This window comes from Micrasema longulum, unplaced genomic scaffold (genome assembly GCF_059751315.1).
Source record: "Micrasema longulum isolate JH-2025_06_02 unplaced genomic scaffold, ASM5975131v1 h1tg000732l, whole genome shotgun sequence".
NCBI classification, from domain to species: Eukaryota; Metazoa; Arthropoda; class Insecta; order Trichoptera; family Brachycentridae; genus Micrasema; species Micrasema longulum.
The window spans coordinates 233,654-254,724 of NW_028277927.1; the positions used below are offsets into that span (position 1 = coordinate 233,654).

General features: G+C 30.4%; 1 protein-coding gene across 1 annotated transcript; it reads left to right on the top strand.

Moving 5' to 3' along the window:
* Positions 1-4,833: 4,833 nt before the first annotated feature.
* On the top strand, positions 4,834-20,190 carry LOC148279306 (phenoloxidase-activating enzyme 1-like). Its single transcript, XM_088230134.1, has 7 exons — positions 4,834-5,004; positions 12,243-12,478; positions 15,792-15,972; positions 17,257-17,350; positions 18,024-18,223; positions 19,357-19,452; positions 19,753-20,190. Exons 1-7 carry the CDS (start codon positions 4,935-4,937, stop codon positions 20,055-20,057), a joined length of 1,182 nt encoding a protein of 393 aa, XP_088086260.1. The 5' UTR covers positions 4,834-4,934; the 3' UTR covers positions 20,058-20,190.
* The last annotated feature ends 881 nt before the right edge of the window (positions 20,191-21,071 follow it).

Consider the following 21,071-nt stretch of genomic DNA (forward strand, 5'->3'; position numbering starts at 1 on the left):
AATGTATAGAAAACGATAATTGCCCTAAATATATATTTTTTTGTAGTAATGGCTGTTGTTTTCTTTTAATAAATAAATTTAATAAATAAAGGAAAGGCGCTTAGCATATTCCAATTTTTTTTTAGCGGGTATTTTTTAAGCTTGTATTTGTTAAGCCAATTTTTTTAAAATGGTTTTTATTAGTTTAAGGAAACACCTAAGAAAAAAAGATATTTTTTTTTGTGTGAGTCATACGGATAATTCTTGGAGATGATAGAAGACCAAGAAAAAGCTGTTGATCCGTTTTATATAATAATTACTTCAAGCAAAAAGTTTTTCCAAGAACACCTTTGATTAAATATAATTTTTGCTATTATCGAATAAAAAAACGTCGATCATAAAAGTTCCGTGTCATGGCACATTATTAAATAAAAAACCGAGAAGATTTTTTTTCCTAGAAATGTACCGAGTAGGTCATTGTGAAATATTTATTTACAGTGATTTTTCATTTCTATAGTTGGTGTGTTTTTTTTTTGCTTGCTTTTTTACACAAAAGTTTAAGAAGTCTCAATCACGGTTGTGTATTATATAATATATAATTCATTCGTTAGAAAAATGCAATTGAATTATGGTGACATCACCGAGAATCAAACCCGGAATCTTCGTGCGTGAAAACATATTGTCTCTTTTCTGGGTGATAGACCCAATTCTTTTTAAAAAGACCATACGATATACCATGTATGATAAAAAATTACTCTGATTAATTTTTTAAGAAACAAAGCAATAAGCTTATATTAAATTTGAATTAATATCATTCAAAGTACTCTTCTTGACTAGCGATGCATTTATCCCAACGATGATTCCACTATTGGAAGCATTTCAGGAAAGCTTTACTTCGGAATGACTTTCAGCTGCTCCGTCGTGGATCCTTCAATGTCGAAAGTGGTGTCACAAGGTTTTTTTTATCATGGTTTTTATTTCTGAAAAGACCCAGAAGTAACTTGCTAAATCCGGAGAGTAAGGTAGATGTGGACAGACAGGAACCTTTTTTTCAGCCAAAAACTAGCACATCAGAAGCGAAGTAAAGTACGGTACATTTTTGTAATATTGTACGTGAAAATCTACGCATCCCGTAAAGGGAGCGTTTTGGTCATTAACCCAAAGGTGCAAATTAAAGCAAAAGGCTGAAAAACTTATCGCTCATTTTATTTATGCTATTAATTAACAGTGGCCTTATTCTGTAACTTATTTGTTTCGTAAATTCATTCGTATCGTATGAGAGGGAACGTGAGAGAAATATGATTTTGAATGCGTTAGAATGACATAAATATATGACGAACAAACGAACTTACGAAACGAAATTATGACAAATGAGTCTACACGTTTCGGGATTTAGAAAAAAAAACATTTACAATTTGTCCAACATCGATTGTTGGTTCCTAAACAAGCTAAATGTTTTATGTATAAAAAACAATAATAATTAAACTATGACAGGGAGAGCACTGTTAAATTGTTTCAATTTAATCAGTCAATAAAACAAGCTTATAGTACTTACTAAAATACAAAATGGTTATATGTACAAGTACATGTAATTATGAAATATATCACATATTAAATAAGGTTTTGTTTCCTGTTATTCATGCAATGTTAACCAAAGTCTGAAACAAGATGTGCATAGATGCCACCTGATCAAGAATATATTGATCAACTTCAGTACATAGATGGATAAAAGTCATTTTAATTCGGGTTTCAATGAAGGGTAAATATGTAAATTGCTTGTTAGCGGTGGATGTGGTGGATGCTTTCAATGTTAACTTTTGTGAAGTAAAAAAGCGCTGAATCTCACTTACATGAAAGAGATTTGAGCTCAACAAATATGGCTCTAAATAACTTCTTAGGGAGAAAATCCAGCATGTCTGCAAATATTTGGACATAAACAAAACATTGCTGTTGAAAATAAATTATTTTTGTTTGAGAAATTATTACTCGGCAAAACCAAATCATTATTGTGCTTGATATTTTTTTAATATTTTGGCTGCCCCCGTGGAGTAATAGATAAAACGTTTGCCTCGTAATTGGCCTGTTGGGACGAAAAAAAAAACAATGATACGAAACGGTACAAATTTCTCAGGCAGACTTTATTTTAGTGTTCGACACCAATATAATATTGTTACAGTAAACCTGTTTTTATTTTTATTTTAAAGAAACTAACTGTCGACAATGATAAAGTAACATTAAAAAAATATAGTTTAAAGATAGACCAGCAAAGTTTCTAAATAAGAATCATACATGTTATTAAATTGTGTTACAACAAAAGGGTGTGTTTATATGAGAGTAAGTGTAGATGTGTGTTTATGTGTATTAGTTTAGGAGTAAGTGTTTAAGTGTGTGTAAGTGTGAGCATCGTAAAATAGTAAGTGGGATCGTATCGCAGCCCCAGAAATAATGACTCTTAATTTATTTTAAAATAAATTAAGGGGCATGTAAAATATATCAATAGATGAAAAAAAGCATTAAAGTTAGAGCAAGAACGATAGAGGAAAAAGTGTTGTGCAAACACAGTACTACAGACTGGCAGATGGAAGACAAATACTCATTTCTTGTCCGCGAAAGGGGACATTAAGATTAATTTTGGAAAGTAGGTTAAAAGAGCCTACTTTATCATCTAATAATTTATGTAAATAGCATAATTCAGATTCATTGCGTCTATTTTCAACGGTAATAAATCCATTTTGTTTGGCAGATTGGCTGTAGGTACAAAGTGTTTTATTGTTTTTATAATCTAGGAATTTTAAAAATTTTCGTTGAACATTTTCAATCTTTTCTATGTTTGTTATATATTGTGGGATCCACACAACGGGTGCAAACTCCAAATTACTGCGTATAAAAGTGTATACAACATTGTTGTGATATTTTCCTTTAGCTCTTATGATATTTATAAAATTATAATGAAAAAGTTCTGTGCTACGGTAAATTGGACCGATAAAATGTTTTCTTAGGTGCGATAAAAAATATTTTGAAGTATTCTATACATATTTTTTTGCAGTAAGTAGTAATTATTTGAAGTTTCTCGAGAAAGTTAGAAAAACAATATATAAATGCATAAAAATATATAATTTTTAAATTTATCTTAGTTTGACAGTTTATAAACCAAAGATTTTTGTTTTTAAAAACCACTGAACTTCCTCGTCGTTTTTTTACTAGCAAACCTTAAAAGCATTCGAAGGATCGTTTTTATTGGTTCTTATAATTATTATTTGCATTATAAGTGTTTGCCCTTCTACAAAGAATGCAATAAAGGTATTGTATCAATAAAAAATTAATTACAGGTTTCGCATTGCCTTTTTTAACTCTTTTATACAATGCTTGCATTTTTAAAAACATAAATAATATATTTTGTCAAATTAGTAATCTCACAAGTAATAAAAAAATCTTTGGTTAATTTGTATCCAAAACCATCAATGTTCATTTAATATTTTTTTAAAGAACACTTAAAAACCAATTAATAATAAATAACAAATCAAATAATTTTTGACGTCATGTTTTTTTATTGTGTTTAAAATGGGAATATATAAGATTTTTCGTTAATTTGTATATTATAAAGGCTGTTAAACTATTGTAGAAAACTGTTAAAATTGGAACTACAAACTGATGTTACTCTGGCGCCAAACTTTAAATAGTTTAGTTTGTACACTCTGTATATAACTATATTCTATTCATAAATATATTTAATTGATGCTTTTAAATTTGTAATTCAATTAAAATAATTTATTCTTTGATCACATGTTACGGAATTATTCAAATGATTTTAAGAACAAGTGGGTTTTAAATTTCTTCCGAAACATCACTTCACTCTCACAGCCTCGCACCTTTGCTGGGAGAGCATTCCATGCCATGGGACCTTCGTCCGCAAATGCACGTTCACCGAACTTAGTGCGCTGTTTGCGTAGAGGTATAATAAATAACCTTTTCTCTCGCCGTAGACGTAGCTAATCTAAGCGTAAGACGCCTGTCAGCTTATCCATTTGAAATGCATAGTTCCCTTAGATATTCCGGAGCAGATTTGTGCAGTGATTTTTACATAAGCCAACAGAGTTTGTATTCCATATGTATTTTCTTTATAGAACAAAATATTGATATCCATACAAAGGTATTTTTTAGAAATAAAAATTGACTAAATATCTACACTTAGCTATGAAGACAGGAGGTGGTAAAGAGAAAAGGAAAGATGAAGGAGAAAGGAAAAAATCAAATATTCAGGAAGCGACATTTTTAATGTACATTTTTTTTTCGTACTAGTGTTGTAATTGGCTGAAGTCATAATTTCAATAAATAGTAAAAAAATACAGGATAATTTTTTTTTTATTTTTTTTTTACATTCAGAAAAAAAATGGAACACTTAAGGTTGAACTTGCCAAAAAAGAGTCTGGCTCTTGTGTTTGGCAAGTTTACAAAATAACATAAAAAAGAAACAAAAAATGCAAAACAAAATAAATAAACAATTTTAAAAATTGAGAAAATATAACACTAAATTGTTTTTAATAAAAACACAAAATTTATAAACACAGGCACATATTAAACATACATATTAATTTTTAAAATACAGTTAATGTTAATTATGTCAAGAAGCTTTTCTTTAATTTATCCTTAAATTTTCCGTAATCAATTTCTTGACGTAGATTTAAATTAGCTTAATTAGAATATAATTTAAATAATACAGGTTTTAGAGGGTAAACAGCGTGTGACTATAAAATTATTATACCTCAGTGAGCATAGTTGGGAATTTCCGCATGATTCAGATTATTTGCAAACTTGTTCAGAATTTACCTCATTCTACTACCTGTGGTCAGTGTTAGTCTCAGTTGAGGTTTCCGTAGGTGAAGACGATGTTTAAGGAGCCGAATCGTTTTATTACTACGTCCACGTGCGGTTAAAGTTTTGAGTTTACGGTAAAAATGTTGAGAATCATGGCCACGATATGTCAATTTATATTATTGTTCACAGTGCTCGTCGGTTCTAACGCACGTAAGTTCTTATTAATTAATAATTCAAATACAACACTACATGCAAACTATTTTGAGTATGTCAAAATGTTTGTTGACCGGCAGGATTTTTTCCCTAGAAAGTTTTTTAAAGCTTAATTTGTAGCGGCAGAGAGGGAAAATATTTTTGCCAATGGTTTTAGCTCTGTTACTTCACAAAAGTCGACAGATGGAAAAGTTGAGGAAATGCGGATGTTTAAACATGGGCAGAACGGTAAATGTTGCACACTGTGTAAAGAGACCACTTAAACATGAACGTATTATCTCGTTAAATTAATTGAACTAGTGTGCATTCATTGAATTCACCAATTATTCGCGTACAGATTTATTTTATATCACGCCGCTGATGATCAAGTCCTGTGTTTTAAAAAAGAATTAACAATTTAAAATTTAAATATAATTAGTTCTTCACTTTTGTTTTATCTCTTCGCTTTTGTGTGTATAATTATTTTTTAAATGTGTTATTGTTTAGTATTTATATTTATATAAAACATGAAGTAAACTTTTTAACTTTCCTTTTAAAACACTTTTCTTTTCATTTTTCTCTTTTTTTTCTCTTCATTTTTTTAAAACTGCTATATTATGTAATTTACATTTTTTTATATAGGTTAATATTTATATTTGTAACAGATGTATTATTTATTTTTTTATAAATAAACACTATTCACCATTGTATACTTTTCTCGATGTTTTTGTTATTTTTTAATATTATGCAATTTTTTGTTGTTTTTTTCCACTGATTTTATTGTAATTATGTAAAAAGTTCATGGAACTTTAAATAAACAAAAACCCACGCACAGACAATGCCTAGATTATGGGAATTTTCTTTTTTATCATTTTGTTCTATTATTATTCACATGTACTGTTAACCTATGTTATTATAAGAGGACATCCTTAATTTTTTTTAAACCAGCTATCGACAGGTCAGTATCCCTGTAAATGCCTAGACTTCCATATTCCCTCCTCAAAAATGATTTTCGTTTGTGTTGCAACAAATTGAGATAACACTACATTTTTTACAGATTTAGGCTGTGAACTCGAATGACTTCAGAATACAAACCTAACTCATATTATTATCATTTGCTTTTTTGCACTCAGTGAGGCATGAGGTACTGCATTGATAAACCAAATGCAGTGAAGTTTGATCATCTTTCAAATGAAGGTCAAGTGATCAGTCTTACTCTTTAGGTGCCAGTTCAAGGACAATTAAATATTGCAGTCCAAAAACCTTTAAAATCAATATTTTACGTCCGCTCTGCCAGTTACTGAACCTTGGACTGCTATTTTAAATTATAAATCTGTAAATTTGCGAATCTTTATTTTTTGCATGCAACAATTATTTTTTCATAAATGGCCACACTGATGAATAAACGTCAAGCGATGTATAAAAGCGTTAGAAAAACAGATGAAAAACTCATTTGATTTGGTCAATTCAAGATTGTATAAGTGTTTTGGGTAAAGTTTAAGGTCGCAATAACGTGTTTGTATTTATCTGACGTTTAATCATCAATGTGGTAATATACGAAGCAAAGTGTAATTGCATGCAATAAAATAAAATCTTCAAATTACCCACTCTCTACGGGGTAGAGAAGATTTAGAAAAGCAGCCCAAGATTTCAAGAATGATGGAGCAACCGTCGAGTCGTAAAAACTCGTCGAGAGTTCTGGTTCTATCAATTATAACCATTGTCAGGTGGATGAAGAATACTTCTTCTTTTTTTCCACATCCGTTTCTATGTGTAGCATGTGGACATCATCAGTTGCCTCCAGCAGACCCTATTGCCAGCCAGCACTCTCGCCTCCTCTCACGTCAATCTAGCGCCCATTAATTAAAGTATTGAAGATGCGGCGGTGGACCTCGGACACGTGCTTCTGGTGTGAAAACACTCTTTTAAATAAATATTTCATATCAACCGGGAATCGAACCCGCGACCTCTTGCATACTATTATTATAATATGGTCGGATAATTTATACAGCACCATTTTTGTTAAAATCACCTCAACAGCGCTGTACAATAAATAAATATTTCATCACGTCTTGCAGCTACAGAGAGCATGTACCATTGTGATTGTAGTTCCTTGTTTCCAATTATTATTTATTTGAATTTAAAAAAATAGAAGCTAGCTTACAGCACGTCGTGCAGTTGCAGAGCGCATGGATGGATTATATTCACAAAGCACCCTTTGAATTCGTATCCATAACTCCTCCTTCAAAAAAAATTATAATGTTCATGCTGCTCAACGATCTTCCATCCAATAACGAAGATGTTTCAGTGGCCATTATTAATTAAATTGCAACCTAAAAAAATATTTCTTTTCTCTTTCTTAAGCTCTCTTCTTTTTTTTCTATTTTTTCCTTTTTTTTATGAATACTAGTATTTATATAAGCTTATTTATATACCAACAAATATTGCGAGGTCTATTTTACAAACGCATTGAAACTAAATAAATCAAAAGCACCTTTCATTTTTATTATTTGGATGGATTTAAAAACAAAATTGACTCACCCGTTCCTGTGATATAATTGGCGCAATTGCTATGAATATTAACAAGATATTTTTTGTAATCTTCAAGTAAGCCTTGAAACATACATGAAAAAAATATTAGGTAATGTATTTGTGTATGTTAGATAATATAAAATGAAATAACTTGTCTATTAGGATCATTGAGAATTACAAAATATCGAGAATTCTGGGACAAAAAAATCATTTGAGAGAAAAAAATGTTTTCTAATTAGATCACTAAACAAGCAACAAATATAATTGAATTAAAATGAAAATAGACAGTGCTTATCAGGCAATCATTTCCTAACATCAGGTTACCACACGGTGACTTGATGGAGTACAGTATGTTTAAGCCCGACAATGTACAATTAATATTGTATCAGAAAATGTATTAATAAATAAACACAGTGCTTAAAGTGATCACTCTAAACACTAATCTCCTATTGGTGGGGATGCGGATTCACAGATCAAAGGTTCAAGGTTTGAATTCCACAACTTTTTTCCATTTTAAAGCACAGTTATTTACGACTATTTGATAAAAGCAATAAAATTTAAATGGTTGGGAATTTTTTAATTTTAAACATTCAGATCATAAGTCACGTAACTGTCTAGAACCTAGTCTTTTTTGCGTTTCCTTTACTAATATTTTAATTAATTAGGAATAACGGACATCTCGGCATTAACTTGACATGTTTTAGATTGGTTTATGATCACTTCACATTCATTTAACATTCTACGTATGTTTAGATTGGCTTACAATATGTCAGTGGCTTCATTTCCCTATCTCAAGAAGGTTTTTTTCTTCTAATTTTTTTTTTTTAATTCCCAAACTGAAAGATTTATTTTAAAGAAACAAACAGTTGACAATGATGTAATAACATTAAAAAAATACAGTTTAAAGACAGACCAGCAAAGTTTCTAAATACGAATCATACATATTATTAAATTGTGTTACAACAAAAGGATGTGTTTATGTGTATTTGTATGAGAGTAAGTGTAGATGTGTGTTTATGTATATCAGTGTAAGAGTAAGTGTTTAGGTATGTGTAAGTGTGAGCATCATTAAATAGTAAGTTGGATCGTATCGCTGCCAGAAACAAGTAGTCTTAATTTATTTTTAAATAAATTAAGGAGCATGTAAAATAAATTAATAGACGAAAACAAAGCATTATAGTTAGAGCAAGAACGATTGAGAAAAGAGTGTATATATTGAATTATTGTAGACAAATTCCCACAGGATTAAACAACATGAAATTATATCCGGATTTATACATATTTCAACAGGTCAGAGGTTTTGTATATACCTAGACTTTCAATATCTCTTCTCACAAAGGTTTTTAATCTGTGTTGAAAAAAATATCATTTTAATAATCGGAATACTATTTCTGCTCCCTTATTGGAACATGTGGTGTCTACAAACAGCCAACGAGCATCTGTATTGGCCGCCAACTCTTGCGCATTTTTCCAAGTCAAGTTCACGTCCCGTAGTTTTGACAGGAGCTGACGAAGAACAGTCAGCAGTGGACGTTTCTTTATCTCTTCATTCCTTACGAATTCGAATCACCGCACATCCTAATTCTCCTCTACTTATTCTCAAAATTCAGTATTGGGCTGTTTTGTAGAATAAATATTTATTTTCAAATTAGCATTGTTTTCCTTATTCAGATTATTTAGTCAATTTTATTGGCATTGGTTTCTTTATTAAAGTTATTTGATCAATTTTATTGGCATTGCTTTTCTCATTTAGATTATTTGGTAAATTTTATTTTATCGATATGTAATTCCACGAATTCCCTTCAATAATAACTAAACAGTAATGAGTTTCATGTAAATGTAGTTGTAAGACTAAGTGAATAATTAGTAAAGGTAGATAACAAAATATGATAAAAATACCATAAACCAAGAAGGGATCATTAAAATAATTATATTATTGTTTTTCTCTAATGGAAAATATTTATATACGACGATATTATGGTAGTGTGAGGTACGACCTAAAAGTTGATTATGTACAATATTTTGAGTCTGTCCAAATTTTTGTAGACAAGGACTGGATTCAACTCCCTGGGGAGCTGCTTATACTAACATATTACAACAGAGATGAAGAACATTTAAGATAAGGTAAAATTATTACCTTTTCTTAAATGTTCTTCATCTCTGTTGTAATATGTTAGTATAAGCAGCTCCCCAGGGAGTTGAATTCAGTCTTCTTGTCTACAAAAATTTGGATAGACTCAAAATATTGTTGATAAATTACCTGGTCCATGAAAAAGTATAGAAATTGAAAAAATAACAATTTCAGGCGTTGCCTAGTATATAGGTGAAATAATTCAATTAGATGAATCTCAGCTGCATAAATAAAGGTTTCAGCTCTTTAACTTCACAAACATCAACAGATGAAAGAATCGAAGGAATATAGATGTTCAAATATAGGCAGAATGGTGAATCTTACACAGTGTGTAAAGTGGCCACTTAAACCAGCCATTGACAGGTCATAAGCCCTGTAGATGCCTAGACTTCTATATTACCTTTTCTTAAATGTTCTTCATCTCTGTTCTTATATGCTAGTTGATTATGTATTTTGAAAATCATTTAAAGATAAAAAAAAACGAATTAAAGAAGTTATTTTTATTAATGTATTTATTTACTCAAAAGCTCATTGAGCTTGGTCATTAACAAAGCAATATTTACATAAAAAATAAATAAAACTATTAGAAGTGGTAAAAAAAAAATGTACAGTTATTTTAACGCTGGTGTTTTTTTCGAAACATCTGAAACAGTTTAACAAAGAACTAAACTGTTACTTGGAAAAAAAATGTTTTTTTAATCATTGTTGACTGTTTTTTCTGTTAAATAAATAAAAAAAAGTTTTTATTATTTTTATTTTTTTATATTTTAACGGTTTAAGGAACCTTTTACAGTTAAAAGTTTTAGAAATAATCACAATAGTGAACAATTTATTAAGTTATATATAATATGAAATATAACTTTATAATTCAACTGAATAATAAAAACTAAACAAATATGTCAAAGTAAAATACTTTTTATTTTAAAACTACAAAAAAGTAAAAAAGTGACATAAAATATCCAAGATGACAAATAAAAGATAACAATTAAAGTGAGAAAATCTTTTCCTCTAAATATAAATAAAACATATTAATATTAAGAATAATTTAACATTTACATAAAATTGCTAGTATTTAGCTAAGTAATAATGAAAAAAAAATGCTACAAAAATACTTTATAAATAAAACGTTTTTTGAAACAATTCATATTGTTTAAATAATCTTATAAACTTCTTTATTTTATCATTTGGAATAAATGCCCTATGCAACATTGGTTGTCGATAGGGGTAGATGATAATGATCCTCCTCTTTCGTAAGTGATATCGCTCTAAGATCCTTACAACAAAAATATATGCATTAACTATTACAATACACATGTACAAGAAACTTTTGATCAGTGCCTCATAAGTAGATACTGTTAAACAGGTTTTTGTTTTTCCCATGAAAGAATTCAATAAACCTACTACTTTATGTAAAACGTTTAATTCCATTAATCCTTTCATACCCGAGTTAATTCCCGTGGACATAAAAAATATTTTATATTTTGTACTTACTAAGGGAATTGTATGAAAAAAATTGGTAAATTTTATCTTTTACATTAAATAAAATAATAAACTTTCATTTTAACATTAAACTAATAATGAATAAAAAAAAAATTCTTGAATATGCGTTGTTATCTTATCTTATACGATTTATGCCCATTCGATTGAATTAATTGAATTTTAGTAAATTATCAGGAAAATTTGGCTTGAATATCATTGAAAAGGAAGACTAGAATTTGACCAAAAACAAACAAACCAGCCAGTAGCCCACTGTCAAACTAAAAACGCAACTTTTCAGTGTAATGCTGACTACTGACATAAGCAAAAAAAATAGAGATGTACTTAAGAATACCAGTAATCAAAAAATTAACTCGCCGTTTTTTTATTTCTTTAGGTATGGGAGTAAATTAATCTTTAATATCGTGTATATTTGAATGAACTCCCAGGATGAAATAGTTAAAAATAAATACATAATATATCTTCAATAATGGCAATCAACTTTAAGGTGAAACCAGTTTTTCAAAGAAAAATATTACTCCCGGCTTAACTGACGCAACAATAATACTTATCTTATAAAAAGATTTGTGTTTGCCATTTTTTGAAACTTCGTTAATAAATAAATAAATAATCTTATACGCTTTCGATAGCGTAAGACAATAGGAATTATTAAAGATATATAATTTTTCTCTAGTTTACTAGCCATGTTTAGAAAGTAAGTGTACATACATTTTTTTTTTTTTAGAAACAGTGTATTTGAAAAAAAACACAGGATATTGTTGCTACACTTGTTGACTGTTTTTTCAAATAATCGCCTTCCCGATCGATGTATGTTGCGAGCCGTGGCACAAGCTTCTTTATGCATTTAAAATTATACAAACTCTTATAAATAAACAACTACAAAAGTGTAAGTCACTCTTCAAGCACAAGATTTAGTCTCTTTTTTTGGAGAGTTACAGTGATAACATTTACTAGATGTGTAAAAGTAGATATGTATAGAATTGGAAAAAAAACATGTACCTTTTATGAAATTTATCAATATTTTTTTGTTTTAAAAATGCAAATTTAATTTTTGTGAATAAAGCCATTCCGATTAGTGAATTATGACTATTTTTAGATCTAAATGTCGGGGATGGATGTGATATACAAGAAAATTTAAAAGGAACTTGCATCCCCGTGCCCCAGTGTCGGCCATTCATGAATGCCGTAAGAAGTAGAGTTTCTCCAAAGAACACAATTGCCATTATGAGGAGGTTACAATGCGGGTTCTTAGGATACACTCCCATGATGTGCTGTTCTCCGCAACTTAGTTTTACACCGACAGCTACAAAAACAACGTCTACCACAACTGAGGTAAGAATAAAAATAACTCTTTAAACGATCGACAATTTAAAAAGAGATACAAACTAACACATCATAATATGGTCATTTAAATATAATGTAAGGTTTGTTTTTAATTGAGAAAGAGATGCAAAGAACTGCGTTAGTCTGTTCATTCCTACGAGGCGTTCATTAAGTACTGAATTGACAAGTCCGCACATGCGCAAATTGAGATCTGCAGTAGCTCTGTGAAAGCAATTGTAACAAACCAATGCATGTTTCTCTTACGTATATTGTGACTGTTTTAAAACAAATTCATCAATTAATCTGTCTACACAATAGTATTATAATAATAAACTATGAAATGTAACTATTTTATGATGAAATTATGGGAAAAAAAATATTGTAAATAATTTTGTAGTAGAAGGCACATATTTTACCCATGTACCTAGTAATACCAAGTAACTTAAAAGTGCTTACATAATTGAACCGCACACTCCTTGTAAGTAAATATTTTTTCTTCTGAATAAGAAACAATTGAGTAAGATATTTGAATTAACTAGTTCTTTAAAAAAAATAATGAATTGGTTTTCAATAGGAATTCGCATTAATCTTTTTTCAACAAATGTATTCTTTAGTCAACTCACAAGGAATCTAAAACTGATTGCAATCTTTATATCACAGAACTAAATGTACATTGTAGCATGAAAGTTTTTTTAAGTAACTGCACATTCACATGAATTATTATAAGCCATCAATTTATGGACACATAACACATTTATTTTGTTTAATAAAATGCCCACAAGGACGACCATTTTTTCAAGCAATAAAAATACTATGACAGACAATAGTTAATGAAGCAAACATTTTATCGTCTTTTTGACAGTGATATAAATTGTCCTCATTTGTTATCTCCAAAATTAAGTTAGAAACATTTCTCATTTTGTATACAAGAACCGTTTTGAACTCATACGTATGGAAAAAAATATAAGGGTAATTTTTTATATAAAAAGTGTTTATGAGGAAAACGACCGACTTTTCCACCCTCAAATTTAACCAGTTTTCTCCCTTTGTTCTGATATAAATGAAAAAAAAGGTATTTAATGAATTTTAACAACGAATGTCTTGAACATGTATAAGAATTTGTGTACCCTAAGAATCATGTTTTTAAGAGATGGATCAGTAGAAAAAGATGTTAAAAGGAGAGTGAATGCGGGCAACAAAATAAACGGCGTACTAAGTACATAATTTGCTAATAAAAATATGTCAATCGAAGCTAAACTGGCAGTCCATAACGAATTTTTATTTCCAAAACCTATGTCTGGAGGTCAAACACGGAACTGGCAGAGGAAGGATGAAAGCCGAGTGAACGCGGTTGAAATGCGATTTCTTAGACGAATGTGTGTAAAATCAATATACGACAGGGTTACAAATGATGAAATTAGGCGAGAGTGTAAATCTGAGTCAGGTTTGATTGATAAAATTAAGAAAGGGTTTCTGAAATGATTTGGTCATGTAAAACGAATGGATGACGAATTAATGGTAAAAAAGTATATATTGCGAAAATGAACGGTAACGTGAGACGAAGACGACCAAGGAAGACGTGGCATGATCAGATAAACCGAAATCTTAAGTTTGGTCATTTCAAAAGCAGGCAGAACCGAAGGACACGTATGACAAGATGTATGAATGTGGAAAAAGCTAGAAATGTATGCCAAAATAGACGTGTGTGGCGGTCCATTCTCTCTGCCTACCCCTGCGGAGTAATGGCGTGATAGTATTAGTAGTAGTAGTGGCAGTAAAAATGATGTATTTTTAATCACAACAGAAACGGTGAATATTTTTGAGAACAGAATATAAAAGTCTTGGAGTTTAATAACCTGTCATTGACTCATCACAACATACATTTTGCAAAATGGTAAATGTTAGACATAGTGTAATCTGGATACTTGAACAAGCGAATAACAGGTCATAAGCCATAATGTAAATGCCCAGTCTAGAAAATTTAATTCGCATAAGTTTTCTTCATCTCTGTTGTAGCATGTTAATTTTGACAACTCCCTAGGGGCTGAAATCCAGTCCGTGCCTACAAACATTTGGACAAACTCAAAACACACAAAACAAGGAAAAAAATATAATGACATACTCCAAGCTTTGCAGTGAATTCAACATATTTAAAAAAAAATCATCCTTGATGTTTACCGTAATTTTTCTTTTGTGTACCTTTATCATTACTTCGTTTCATTGCAAACCACTAAATTCACAATTTGTTAGTCTTAGAAAAAAATATTGTCTAGTTATGCGACAAATTCTGAATTGCAAATTCAATCTATTTCCATATAATGTGAATTGGTAACTTTATTTATTAATTATTTTTGTTTCTCTTCTATTCAATATGTATATAGATATGTATGCATGCATTTCAATATTAATCAATAAATAAAATAAATATCCAAATTGATCACTGTTAAATGTTACAGTGTAAAAAAGGTCGCATTTGAAATTTCTTTATAAAATCTGTCGAGGCAAAACCCAGTATTTATCCATAAAGTTCTTCTTTTTCATTTTTTAATGGCCTTTTCACATCCATAAAGATCATCACAGTCTATTCATATCTGTAATATACCTTGCTTATATGTGCGTAACTAAAAAATGCGTACTTACACAATCAAAAAATGTATGTTAACTTGGTTCACCGACAAACACTGACACATTAACATAGGCTTATTGAATGTTCGAACACACTGCACGTATTCTTTATATTTTTTTGGTAGGAAATTAATCAAAAATACTCATCTCAACTAAATAAATATTTATACCGAGCGTTTCGCACCAAAAAAATGTCATTGACCTAAGCGTAAAAAATCAAATAAAGTATTTTATGTACGATACCTAACTAAATATCAAACCACAAATAATAACGTGGCGTAACTACGTAACAGTGAACTATAAAAACCAACCACAGATTGTGATGTGGTCAATCTATTACGTTTAAAAATAACTAAGCAATATTAACTTTGTGGCACTTATTTAAAAAAAATATATAAGTATTTAGGTATTATCACAAATTCCACATTCAATTGAGAGAAACATTTCAACACTTTGCGACACAGTAATTCCGTATTAATCGAACACGTTCCTTCTAAAATTATACATACTCGTATGACACACAGTGCTAATTAAGTACTCATGAATAAACGTTCAACAAAGTTTAGTTTTTTGAAGAGTTCAATGGTAAACATATTTCCATAAATACAGTAGTGTCCAATAAAAACCTTAAGTGTTTGTTCTTGAAGATGCTTGAATCAACCAAGACGTGAATTTTAATTTCGAAAATTGATTTCAGTCTCCTCAGTTATCATTACTGGAAATGATACCGAAAATCCTTCCATCAGAAGAACCGACTAAAGATGACCTATTCCCTCCACCAGGAGAGTGTGGAGAAACGCTGGAGGACAAAATATTTGGCGGAAACATTACTGAGATTAACGAGTTTCCATGGATGGCCCTTATAGCGTATAGAAATAGTGAGCTTACTTACTTTTATATTAAAAACTAACGGACCCGACAGACGTTGCCCTGCCTGAACATTGGTTTGTCTGCCATTAGCTGGTTAAGCAAACGTTTTTTCGATATTCAATTTTTCGAAAAACTATATACTAAGTGACATTTGAAGAAAATGTAGAAATTATAAGAAATTCAAAGAAATAATCTGATTGAGATCCACTAAAAACAAATGCTGTTTGTAAACATTCAAAAACAAACTTTTTTACACACAAAAATACAACATCTTTCCATTTTTTTGCAAATGCATTCTCCTTAAATGCAACCCTGGTAGATCGATGAATAAAACATTTATGCTCCTAACTTCTTTTTTACGTATTCGATTAAAGATCTATATTTCTCTGAACACCGCACGTAAATCGGTTTAGCCGTTTAGGAGGAGTACGGTGACATCACACGTACAGCGAATTATATATTTAAAAATAAAACATAAAAACAATATAAAATATATTAAGGCAGTGTTTTTTGGCAATAGCTGTTAGCTCAAAATTACCTTTCAATAATTAAAGTGTATTTTATGAGTTTTTCAAAAACAAACTTCAAGTATGTATTTGTGAACCAACACTCAAATAATGACGAATTTTCGTAATTTAATTAAGTTGTTATTTTCCATATAGATTAAAAAAATAAGACAGAAAAATCATAAAATTATTGTACATAAAAACAAAAGGTAAAAACACTTTTTTTTAAAGAGTTCAGTTTGACGTTTGATTAATTTCGGCAAACTCTTGCAACGGGAATCATCAGAATATCGAATATTATACATATAACAATAAAGTTAAAACTTATTACCCATTTACGGAGGTTCAGTTAGTCAAACTATTTCTTTATTTTGGTGTTTATATATCATTCAGGATTATTTTTTCAAATACCATGTTTTAAAAATGTATTAACCATTATTTCATTGAAAACATAAATCAGACTTTATTGACATTAAAATACCCCTTTACACTGTTTTATGAAGGTATTTGTTTCAATTTCTCCGTAAGTCTCGAGAGGATGAACCTTTTGGTTTTCGTTATAAATTGTGTATTTTGATTAAAATCCAAGCTAATTAAACATTCTATTTAATCAAGTAATTTATTAAAAGCCAAGGAAATATAATGGTCAAAATTATTATTTTTATTTTGTTTGCGTCTTTTGACTTAATTGATCTGAAAAACACAAATGATAAATATAAATTTACTGAAATACAAAGAAATTTATGAATGTGAAATCTATTGTAAGTTCATATTTTCTTTCAACAGAAAGTGGGTTTTTATCATTTGAATGTGGTGGAGTCCTCATCAATAGGCGATACATTCTGACAGCAGCTCATTGTTTGACTGCGACCCTTATAATGTAAGTATTTGTAATTAGCCTAGGGTGAAATTGAGTAATTGTCTTTAAAATAAAACTTAGGACATGCTCACGATATTATTAAAATTTGAATTCTTGGTTCATTTTAAGTTATTACAATGAAATTCTATAAACAAATTGACAATAAATCATATTAATTGCATATGTCATTCTTATTCTGAGAGGTGAGAGTCAGTGCTATAAAAGCTACTGACGTCTCTGCAATCTGTGAAGATCTGTTGTGACAGGTCTCCGTAAATAGTTCTCGCCCTCCAAGCCCAGGTCTTTAAAGAGCCTGGCTACTGTGTGGAAGGTGAGAGTTTACATTTTGCTAAACCGTTCTCTCCCAGCCCAGATCCGTAAAGTATCGGGTAATTAGGTAGGGAGTGAGCTCTTTAGCATCCTCAGGTTTAACCAGTGGTCCCCCGAGGATGAGGCTCTTTTTATGATGCAAGGTATCACACTTAAATATAACGTGCATAGGTGTTTTCTCATCTGCGCTGCAGAACCTACATCTAGAAGTTTCGGAAAGGTTCATTCTAGCAAGGTGTTTGTTCAATCTGCAGTGCCCTAGGCGGGCTCTAGTGATAACCCTCACTTGATTTTAGCTGAACTTTATTAGTTCTTTTGCTCATGTCATACTAAATATACAAACCTTTATACATTATCTTTACAGAGACCATGTTAGACTTGGCGAATACAACTTGCTGACCAATCCAGATTGCATAGAATCTGGTGAACTGGAAGTGTGTGCTCCTCCTCATCAAGAAATTTCAGTGGAGGAATTCATCATCCATCCTGGTTTCGATGTATCAAATATCAACAGACAAGATGATATCGCCCTACTAAGACTCTCAAGAGACGCTGATTATAATGGTAAATAAAACAAAACTCTTTACATACTTTGTCATGTGAAGAGATTTAGAATTGCATTAAAACAAATTGTTGTTTGTTTATTTTAAATGTACTTGGTAATGCATAAAATGTTTCCTTTAAGAGAAAACAAAAAAAAATGTAACATTAAATAAAAAACATAAATTAATTCACCCAGTACTTTGTGCAAATGTTTAAAATAAGTAAAAAGTCAAGAGTAAAATACGCTTAAGCGTTTTGAAAAGTGTATTTGATTTAAGGGTTATATGAGGTTAAACTTGTCTTCATACGATACAAGACTTGATTTATCTTTTCTTTTTTTTTTAAATGATGAAGTTGTCTTTTTTGTAATTTCAAATATAATGTTTTCTTCAAATATGCATTTTCACACCGGATTTGGGAAGAAAAATTTGTATGGCTATATATTATTAAAAATATATATATCCTCGCTACGCGAATAATGAATGTCCGCCAATACAGCAATACATTTGTAAAAGAGAGAGCACGAATATAGAACTCATAAAAAGGAAGACTCTATGGCCAGTGATTGTGAGAAACTGATTCAGTCGGTTATTGACAGTGATGGGGGACGCACGCATCTAAAATGAATGGCACATTTAAATTAAATATATGTATAATAAATTGATTTTACGATAACAGGGCTAAATTATATATTTATTTTTATAAATTAAGGGGGTTGGATGCAAAACCGCCATTGTGCATGATCACTGTTTTTGGGAAGACCAACTAAACCAGCAGCAAAAAGACTATTTCTTTAAAGTTTGATATGCAACTTGTGCGTGGTATAACAGGTCTCAAAAATACAATTCATCTTAAGTTAAATATGCACATTGATCTTAAAGAAAATAGTCATTTGGCTACTGGTTTTGTTGATCTTCCCATAAATAGCGATCATTCAAAGTAGTGGTTTTTCATTTAACCCCCTCAATTATGGGAAAGAGAATTATCAAACAGGATGTCTCAATGTTGTTTTCTTTTTCAAATGTCTGAACTTTAGAATATTCCGTATTTTGCTTGTGGCAACACGATGTTACATCACGGCACGCAAAGGAATTATTAACCACAGTCTTTTAAGAGTTAACAGTAATAATTCTTAGATCAATTTTATTTTTCAGGTTTTGTGGGTCCAATATGTCTTCCCTCAAGTCCCAGTGCAAGGGTACAAAATGCTGATGAACTTTATGTGGCAGGATGGGGTAAAACCTTAAATGGTAAATCTTAATTCAATTACATTCAAACTTAAGCAATAATTCACGCAGATGCCCTTTGAATTCATACTCAACAAAACTGCTATGATGCTCTAAAGATTTATCGCTTTAATTTCAAATTAAATCTTCAGATTCTCTTTAGATGTTTAAAATTTACGAAAAAAGTTTTTTTTTATCAGTTATACCTACACATAATAATATGATCATCATGCTTAATCCCCGCTTCATCTCTAAAGATGTTATCAACGCTTAAATTTAAGCATTTATTTTGACAGTCCTAATATAATTTTTTTATTATTTCAGGAATGAAGAGCGATATAAAACTAAAACTCCTTCTCCCAGTATTTGACCAAGATAAATGCCGAAGGCTGTTTCAATCAGCTAGAGCGATCCTGACTCCTCGCCAGATCTGCGCAGGAGGAGAATTCGCTAAGGACACCTGCAACGGGGACAGTGGAGGTCCTCTTATGAAGCAGATGAGTTCTGGAGACTGGACGACGGTAGGGATCGTCTCCTTCGGAGCAGGATGCGGCAGAGATGGTTGGCCAGGAGTTTATGTTAACGTCAGAAGCTATATGAATTGGATAAGACAAAACGTTAGGAAATAAAAATTAGAAAACAATTTGTTTCACAGATATATTTTTTTAGAGCAACTTTCAATTTCTTATCCACTGTCTTTACTTCTTTTTATGCTCACATTATGTTCATGGGGCTCGATTAAGGAATCATCTCCTATCCACTGAGAACTATGTTTCAACTTTATGTATTTTAATCACGTCTGAAGAAGCATTTCCTATATCTTCTTGAAACTTTTTTTTCCTTTCCTTTCATTCCCCTTTTTCGCATTGCAGATAAATATCGGTATTTATTTTAGTTATTTATATATATATTGCTAGTTATATTTAAGTATAAAATATTTTTTCTTTTCCACGTACTTACGTATTGTATTTAAGAAATGCATCTATTACCTCAACCCTTTTATGCACTGACTTTTATTATGTAAAATAGCTGAAACTTTTATTGATGTGGGTGAGATTAATCTGGCTGGATTACATATTTCACCTACTAGGCAACACATGAAAATACTTTAATGTTTGGTTATTTTTAAAAAATTCTGTAACTCGAATGCTGAAAACAGTTCAAAGGGATATGTTTTATACTTAAGCAGTTATGTTTGTTTAATGTATTTATGTGAGCTTTGCTAGTAATTTGTTGCTATTAAAAAAATAAACAAATTTGTAAAATGTTGTCGATAGAACTGGAATTCGTTCAAAAATGTTATTTTGGATGACTTGTGAATTCATTTAAAAAAAATGAGTTTTGAAAAATACAAGTAAAATAAAAAACGCTTTATCTTAATAATAATGGACATGCATTTATCTAATACTTAAAATTAATTCAGACATTACTATTTCTTACAATCATCATCATCACCTGCACCAGGTGATTAGTCATGCACTTTAAATACCGTATCCAGCGACTGATAAATATTTTAGTGTCTCTACCTGGAATCCAATCCAAGACCCAAAAAGAGTATGACTGCCAAACTGCCAACCAATACGACCTTATTTCTTAAAATGATATACATTTTGTAATCCTTGTATCTTAATCTTGTTATGAAA